This window comes from Lethenteron reissneri, chromosome 3, assembly GCF_015708825.2.
Source record: "Lethenteron reissneri isolate LAM-NWPU_2019-01 chromosome 3, ASM1570882v1, whole genome shotgun sequence".
Classification (NCBI taxonomy): domain Eukaryota; kingdom Metazoa; phylum Chordata; class Hyperoartia; order Petromyzontiformes; family Petromyzontidae; genus Lethenteron; species Lethenteron reissneri.
Window position 1 is genome coordinate 13,037,336 of NC_083781.1, and position 9,382 is coordinate 13,046,717.

The window sequence follows — 9,382 nt, forward strand, 5'->3', positions numbered from 1 at the left end:
CGGCTGGCTTCTTGCGAGAGCACCTGGATAAAACCCATCGTGCGCACAAGGTGCACGATGCCTTAACACTGCCATCCCCTCGCCACACCTCACAGTGCCCAAGCCTACATCTGGCAAGTTCCTGGTGGTCGACATTGCCCAAGATATTGTGAGCGCCTCTCCATCTGCTCCACAGCTCTGCATGGTGATGCCGTGGTTAGAAAACTGCCCGGGCCCTCACCAGCGAATCTTCCGTAACGCGGACGCGTTGAGGGACTTTTATGACGAGAGCATCCAAGTTCACCGGCAGACACGGGTGGAAGGGCAGCCCCGGGACCTCATCGACGCCTACCTGGATGAGATGGAGCAGGTGAGATGCTTGACAGTAGCCAGGGATTCATTTCTCACCAAGGTATTATTGAAGTCTCCGGTGGGCTAGAGTAGGCACGTGACTGTTAGCCGTGCTGGGAGGTATTACCGTATGTGGTGTGCTGGACTGCTCAGCGCCCCGTGGTAAGGGAAGAGAGTTAGTAACTGTAACACGCGAGGCATTCCCAATGGCATTTATTGAACAGGCCACTCAATGCTGATGAGACTCAAAAATTCTAGACAGGTCCAGCTCATAAGTTAAGCCACGTAAAAAAAAGTGATTTTATTTTAATTTGTAAGAGTGGGAGAGACATTTGTTTGCCATGAAGAAGGACCATTGCCCACAATGTCGCTGACTGGATTTGTGTTTTTCTTTCTAGGCCACAGCGTTGTTGACGAAGGCTCTGAATTCGTGTCAGTTGTGCCTTTGCACCGTGCAGCATCATCACCATGCAGCATCATCAAATAATTTGAAAACCAACAAAAACATATTAGTCGCTTATAGAGATAGATTACACTGGTCAACAAAAAAACAACATTTTTTTCTGGCCTGGACTTTTGCAGCTGTTTTAGACTAATTTCAGGGTGCTGATTCCAAATCTGATCTCAGATTTGCTCTATCACATCTCGTTTTTATGCTATCGGCATACCCCATTTTCATTGATTTTACCCAAAATTAACTCTGTCACTTATGATTGCAAGTTGTTGCGAGTCAGTGACTGCTTTAGTGTTAAAATATGGTGCTGTATATTTAGGATAGTGTGTTTATAATATCATTTTATGTAGATATCCACATTTATTTAATATTTTTCTTCTGCAGTTTTTATTGAAAATGCAATATTTGATATCTCAAAAACCTGATGTGATAGACAAAAACTGATGCCAGATTTGTAATCAGCACCCCAAAATTACCTTAAAACAGTTGGAATACCTTATGACAGAAAAAGTGTGTTGACCAGTGTTATTATTATCATCATTATAGTTTAAAGGCAGCGAATGCTTGGAGACAAGCCTCTACCGCGTGTTTTACTTCTACAGGAGAGCCAAGACCAGAGCGCCTCGTCCTTCTCAGACGGAAACCTGATCAACGTGGTATCGGACCTCTTCGTCGCCGGCACTGAGACCACTGCCACCACCCTGCGCTGGGCCCTGCTCTACATGATGGCTTACCCCAGCATCCAGGGTGCGCTGTCTACCGCCCTATGTGATACACCGCGATTAACGTCGCGATTGAGACACGGTAACTTTCAGTGACGTAACACGGCCGAGGTGCGGGGAAAACAAACCAAACCGATGATTCGTTGAAAGGTTCACGGATTATAGGGTGGAGTGCTGTCCATCTCCGCGAGATGTACGGCATCTTTGAGTGGAATGCATACGTGTGGAACTTCCTTCGCACCGTACGTAGCCAATGCATGAAGAGCCCAGTGTAATGTGTTGCTACAACGCCGCCCCCACCCTTTCACCGTCGTCGTGCGGCCGTTTGCAAGATTGTGCAGCCTTTATTCGAACTCACAACTTCCGTGACCGCCGGGACCTCCGGTGCCAGAATTGCAGCCTTGGTTATTGCCAACGGCGCGTTCTTATTATTTGGCAGTACGAGTGCGAATTACTTCAACTCGCTAACCCACGCGGTTATTGCTCGCTCTCGAAGAGAGAGAACGACTCGGAGGCACGAGGAATCACAGACGAGGAGGAAAGGCCGGGTGGTGAGCCTGTGCCAATTCCTACTCTCCAAGCTCTGCGGTCCTATATATATGTTAAAGTTTTATCAGCCAATGAGATTTTAGATGTGAGAGGAAACTGGTGCACCCGGAATAAAAACCCACGTGTTGCGAGAGGGCAACAACGATGGAACAGATGGAGTCCACATCTGCTGTACCACCTTCACCTTGAAAGCCAGGGTATGTGACCACGACACTCTTGAACTATTTTTTTAAAACTATTTTTTATTTTACCAGGCAAGGCCCACTGAGATATACAGCTTTTTTTCATAAGCGACCTGCCCACAATTGACAGATCAACCAAGTGGCTTATTGTGTGGAAATTTAGAGCCGACAAATACTCTAACCGCATGTTGATTCTAAATGTGGAAGGAAAAACTGGAGGAACCGGAGAAAAATCCACGCGACCACGGGGAGAGAGAACACGCAAACTTCAAAAACAGTATACCAAAGAAAGACCCAAAGAATATGAATTCCTGCAGTCACGAAAGATATACAGCAGGCGTCGCTGCTGTTGCTACAATTTAATAGCTCAAAGAAGTGGCTCACCATGTGGAGATTCAGAGCAGCCAAATACTCACGGCAAGGGAGTTTCTCAACGTTCGTGTAGTGGGCTGTGCGTGTGCAGGTGTCATGATCCGAATTTATCAAATTTGATCAATTACTCGTAAAGAGCCAATAGCAACGTCGCCCCCTTCCCCTACCGGCAGATTAATGTGCATTTGCAGGTTTGTGCTGTGTTCACTTCATGGCACACAGGGGCAGCTGCCGTCAGGGAGTCCCCTCGGCACTCTTTAGACATGTGTTACGTTACGGGCGCAATGCGAATGCAATATGTTTGTTGTTGTTGTTGTTGTCTTGCGTGCAGACCGTTGCCAGCGGGAGATTGATGACGTGATTGGAAGTTCCCGTGCACCAGCCATGTCTGACACGGCCTCCATGCCGTACACCGTGGCCGTGATTCACGAGGTCCAGAGGATGGCCAACGTGCTCCCAACGGGGTTCATGCACGCCACGGCCAGCGACGTCATATTCCGCGGATACCGCATTCCCAAGGTAACTCGAGCTCAAGGTACAGCCCTGCAATTCCTTGCTCACATTACTGCTGGCTAAAGAACCTCTCACTAGGACGGTGGTTCCCAACTTGTGGCCAAATTGACCACTGATTTGTGGAATTCTGGCAGTGATTTAGGTCCATTTTAATGTGGAAATGCTGTTTTTGGTCCGTTATATTTGTTTAGGCTTGACAGTGATTATTTTTATAATGTTTTATTTTTATTATTTTATTATTTCCATTCTACATGACTTTACCGAAAGAACCAAGAATGATCCAGAGGTCCAGAAAGGTTGGAACCCACTGCACTATGACTTCTTTACGCTCCCTAAATGCTGAGTGTTGTTTCCGATCCATCCCGCAGGGCACGATCGTGATACCGAACCTGACGTCAGTTCTTTACGATGAGAACCACTGGAAAACTCCGCTCGAGTTCAACCCGGGGCACTTCCTCAACGACGCTGGCCAGTTTGTCAAGCCCGACGCCTTCCTACCCTTCTCTGCTGGTATGCGGGGAAACTTTTACGCCCTCAAAAAAATACGAATTTCTGTCACAATAACAACAAATTCACGCGACTCGCTCGAGGGGATGATGATGAATTTGTAGACGTATGAATCAATAATACTCTTATATAAGCGCTATGAGACATCTCCTTTACCAGTGGCAAAATATAGTAATAGGTTTTTACCCTTTCAACTGGTACAAAACCTTTATACAAGGCATCATGTTTGCAATAACCACAACACAAGCAGTCAAAATGCAAACAAAAAGAAAAAACGACAACGTGGTTCTACACCACAACAGCGTGGTTCTACACCACGACAACGTGGTTCTACACCACAACAACGTGGTTCTACACCACAACAACGTGGTTCTACACCACCACAACGTGGTTCTACACCACCACAACGTGGTTCTACACCACAACAACGTGGTTCTACACCACAACAACGTGGTTCTACACCACAACAACGTGGTTCTACACCACAACAACGTGGTTCTACACCACCACAACGTGGTTCTACACCACAACAACGTGGTTCTACACCACCACAACGTGGTTCTACACCACCACAACGTGGTTCTACACCACAACAACGTGGTTCTACACCACAACAACGTGGTTCTACACCACAACAACGTGGTTCTACACCACAACAACGTGGTTCTACACCACGACAGCGTGGTTCTACACCACGACAACGTGGTTCTACACCACGACAGCGTGGTTCTACACCACAACAACGTGGTTCTACACCACGACAACGTGGTTCTACACCACAACAACGTGGTTCTACACCACAACAACGTGGTTCTACACCACCACAACGTGGTTCTACACCACCACAACGTGGTTCTACACCACAACAACGTGGTTCTACACCACAACAACGTGGTTCTACACCACAACAACGTGGTTCTACACCACAACAACGTGGTTCTACACCACCACAACGTGGTTCTACACCACAACAACGTGGTTCTACACCACCACAACGTGGTTCTACACCACCACAACGTGGTTCTACACCACAACAACGTGGTTCTACACCACAACAACGTGGTTCTACACCACAACAACGTGGTTTTACACCACAACAACGTGGTTCTACACCACGACAGCGTGGTTCTACACCACGACAACGTGGTTCTACACCACGACAGCGTGGTTCTACACCACGACAACGTGGTTCTACACCACGACAGCGTGGTTCTACACCACGACAACGTGGTTCTACACCACAACAGCGTGGTTCTACACCACCACAACGTGATTCTCCACAACGTGGTTCTACACCACAACAACGTGGTTCTACACCACGTGGTTCTACACAACAACATGGTTCTCCTCTGCTGCTGGTGCCCTTGTCTCTGGCTGCGTCCCGGGCTTGTGACCTCAATGAGAACCACTTTCGTTTCATTTCGCGTCATTCGTGATAATAGCGTCCTGCAAAAATGCTGCACGTTGATGATTAGAATGTGAGAACCGAATCGCACTACCAAGCAAATGAAAATGCTGCTCGCAAGCAAAATCTAAAACAAGCGTATTATAGTAATAAGTTTTTACCCTTTCAACTGGTACAAAAACCAACACCTTTATACAAGGGATCATGTTTGCAATAACCACAACACAAACAGTCAAAATACAAACAAAAAGAAACAACTCTGATGATGATAATGATATGCACTGTCCTTGAAGTTGATTGGTCCACACCCGAGACAGCTTTTCTTAGAGCCTAGTCTCCATTGGTGTTGGACCAGATGACGCCAAAAGGCGTACAACTCAAAAACAGCGCACTGTCAGAGTATTGAGAGCTCGGGGTAAGCATTTACACTATGAGACATCTCCTTTACCAGTGGAAATATATAGTAATAGGTTCTTATATAAGCGCACAACTTTATCTATCTGTGATGAACGCTGCACTTTCCGTCGTATTCATGCAGGGGGCGCTGCAAACCTACGCGCCCCCTGCATGAACGACGGAGGAGCAAGGACAGACGTTCGATCACGTTGGAATCGATCTGCAGACGGCGGTTTTCTCGCACGGCCAGCTCCGTGTCGCCTTATCTCGATCCCGCAATCCCAAACAGATGAAAGTCCGCATCGAACCGAACCCCCAACGACGAGAGATAATTCACACGAAATGTCCTTTTCAATGAAGTCTTCCAGATGTAAAATGATATAAGCTTTTAATGAAGAAATACAATTATCTAATTCAAAACACAATACAATTCAAAGATGTTTAATTTTAAAACTTCAAAACGGAGAATCGGGTGCTTGCGTGAATGCTTCGTTCGTGTGAAATTTTTTTGTGACTTTCCTGACCGAAGGCCGTAAATGGTTGTGAGGGGCGTCGCAGGCGCCTCCGAACAACCCCTAGTTATAGAAGAATTGTTTTATGTGCAGCCCTTTTGTTAATCCACCACTGGACGAGGGCCTTCACACACCGTACGAGTCTTGTGGCCATATCTTCACCACGCTTGTCCGTGCAGGAATCTTTAAGGCCGGGGACCATAAATGTGGCAGCATAGAAGTGCAGTACAGCAATGTGTGTTTCTGCACTGCCATGTACAGCCCAACACTGAACCGTGCAGCCCTATGACAACCAGTTGGTGCATGGTGGTCACCCATTCAAGCACTATCCAGGCTCAACACCGCTCAGCAAGCTAATTACTGTAATTGACATTTAACAATTTACCTACCCCCCCCTCCCCCCCCCCCATTATTTAAAAAGATGGTTACGGTTTATGTCCGTGTTGCAATTAAAAATCTAAATAAATAAATAAAAGTCACCATCTTTTTTGTAATGTTCATGTAGTTGTGTTTGCTTCATGAGCTTGAACATTACACGGGCATACCAGTTGCACATATTTATAATGGGTAACAAAAAAGACATTGATTGTTTCGCACGCAATTTGATTGCGGGCATTGTGATCCGTAGCGGTCGACATTGATTCACGTTCACGTTACACAGGGCCCCGCGTGTGTCTGGGAGAGAATTTGGCCAAGATGGAGATCTTCCTCTTCTTCACATCGCTGATGCGGCGTTTCCAGTTCTACTGGCCTGACCCGGAGTCCCAGCCCTGCCTGGCTGCCGCTATCGGAGCCTCGCGCTCCCCGCAGTCCTACCAGTTGGGCATTCGGCAGCGTCCCGACAAGTGAGCCGCCCTGGCGTGCGGTGGCCACAGGGAGAACGGAGCCTCCACGCTGTCATCAACGACAGCGACGACCCAAAACAGTCGTGGGCGTGATTGTGTAGAATGTGATCAATTAAATAAGCACCTCCTTCACATTTGTCCCTCTACTTTGAAAATATAAAATGTTTTTACAAGCCACTCCGGGCTTGGCAATCGAAGAACCGCGGGGAGTGTTCGTAACTCGGATGGTGGCGCCACGGTGGCTATGAGATGTTCACTACCTCGCCTGGTATACAGGAGGTCGTGGGTTCGATCACGACCCTGACGCCTGTTGTATAATTGGAGTTTGCGGAGTCTCTTTCTCATCATCATCACGGTGGCTATGAGATGTTAACTACCTCGCCTGGTATACAGGAAGTCGTGGGTTCGATCACGACCCTGACGCCTGCTGTTTAATTAGAGTTTCCGTGTCTCTCCCTGTGGTCGAGTGGAGTTTTTTCCGTATCCTCCGGTTTTCCCCTCCACATTTAGAATCGACATCACGCGTTTAGAGTATATTTGGCTGCTACAAATTGCCACATGACAAGCCACTTCGTTGATTTATCACTTGTGGCCAGGACGCTTCCGAAAACGAGCTACACAGCTCAGTGGGCCTTACCTGGCAAAATAAAAAGTTTAGTTTTTACATTCTCGCCACCCACGTGACATCAGCGATGGCGATGAGGTCACTGGGACGATATCAAGCGCCTACAGCTCACCAACCCCAAGAATCAGATTCATCATATGTATTTATACTGGAGAAATCCGATGAGCTATGAAGCTCTATTTGAAGGGGAAAGGCAGGAAAGGGTTCACCTCTTCAATGAAAACGCACGAAACTGTTAAACACGTGTCAGGTAACTCGCCAATAAATTAATGCGATCTGCGTTCATAGAGGCGGTTCAAGTGAAGATTGTGATCAGCGTGTGCGCGTGCCCGCGTGTTCCTCGTGTGCCCGTAATCAACCCACACGTGGCTCTATCCAAGGGGCACAGCGTAGCACGTGCTACTATCACAGTAGTAGCACGTGCTACTATCACAGTAGTAGCACGTGCTACTATCGCAGTAGTAGCAAAGAATAATGAATGTCTCCCGTGCTGTGTCGATATATATACACGACTGGACATCTGTGCATCAAGAGCTTCACAGCTCATCGGATTCCTGCAGAATAAAGATTCAGATTTTGAGAACTGGCTCTTGGTCTGCTACAGGTCGGGCACCCCTGCCCCCCAGCTATGACCAACCCTACCCGTATCACTACCCCTATCACTACCCCTAGCCTAACCCCTATCACTACCCCAACCCCTATCACTACCCCAACCCCTATCACTACCCCAACCCCTATCACTACCCCAACCCCTATCACTACCCCAACCCCTATACCTATCACGACCCTATCACTACTACTATCACTACCCCAACCCCTATCACTACCCCAACCCCTATCACTACCCCAACCCCTATCCCTATCACGACCCTATCACTACTACTATCACGACCCCTATCACTACCCCTATCACTACTATCGCGACCCTATCACGACCCCTATCATAGGGGTTAGGGTAGGGGTACCAGGCGAACCCCCTCGTACGCACAAAGCCGCGTGGTGCTGGACGACACCGCACAATCCCCCCAAGCCGCCTCCATCTGGCAAGTCCCTGCTGGGCACAATGGTGCAGGGCTCCAGAAAAGTTGGGAACCACTGCCACGGAGAAAGAGGGCGCCCAGACCCGGTTCAGTTGATCACTCGCCACTGACATTATCAGACGCCGTGCCATCTCTTAAGAGTCAATGTGGCTTTAATTTTGATGTTTTACCTACGTGACTTTACCGAAAAAACCTAAGAATATGATTCCTTGCAGTCACGAAAGCTTCAAATCTAGAATTGAGAGGTGGCATTTGTTCCCCGTGTAGGTTCGATGCAAAACACTCCCAGAATTGCATTTCATAATTCACCCGCTCAAGCCGGGTACACAATCTCACCAAGGGAGAGTTAACGGTGTTACTTCACCGAACCGCCAGTCTCTCCTCCGCAAAGGGTTGTGAGCAACACACGCTGGCAAACATCATCGGCACGCACGGTGGTCCTGGCATCGCCAGTGCGCACCACTCAGGGACGTTTAACGGTTGACTGTCCGATTCACCCAGCCTCCACTTCACATCGGGGTTGCTGCTGCTGCAGCAGAGGTAGCATCCATACAAATTTGGCGCCAAAACTCGTCCCGTTGCAGCCGATTGGCCGGTGCAGGGGAAGTGGTGACGTAATCCCTAGCAACCACTGATGTGCGCTCACGTTTGCGATTGCACTGGGACGTGGCGCAGACACCTCCACTCCGGGGGTTTTGCACCACGCGGTTTCGGAGCGTACTCGCATCGCTCCCCAGTAGGATTCATGTAGTTTTTTTTCTGTACTTAGTTCAGAATCAGAATCATAACATGAATTTATACTGGAGGAATCCGTCCGATGAACTATAAAGCTCGTTTTCACATATGTCCAGTAGGGGCGGGTAAGAGCATTGCAACACAGTACAAAAACACGATCGAAGTGCAAAGTACAAAAGTTGTAAACAAATCACC

The 9,382-nt window shown here is 48.0% G+C and overlaps 1 protein-coding gene across 1 annotated transcript in view; it reads left to right on the forward strand.

Moving 5' to 3' along the window:
* LOC133347984 (uncharacterized) overlaps positions 1 to 7,995 on the forward strand; it is a 36,113-nt gene extending 28,118 nt beyond the window's left edge. The window contains exons 15-19 of the mRNA XM_061560754.1: positions 176 to 349; positions 1,387 to 1,531; positions 2,941 to 3,128; positions 3,491 to 3,632; positions 6,604 to 7,995. Of these exons, the coding sequence (XP_061416738.1) occupies positions 176 to 349; positions 1,387 to 1,531; positions 2,941 to 3,128; positions 3,491 to 3,632; positions 6,604 to 6,791 (837 nt within the window). The 3' untranslated portion in view covers positions 6,792 to 7,995. The remainder of the gene's footprint in view (positions 1 to 175; positions 350 to 1,386; positions 1,532 to 2,940; positions 3,129 to 3,490; positions 3,633 to 6,603) is intronic.
* The last annotated feature ends 1,387 nt before the right edge of the window (positions 7,996 to 9,382 follow it).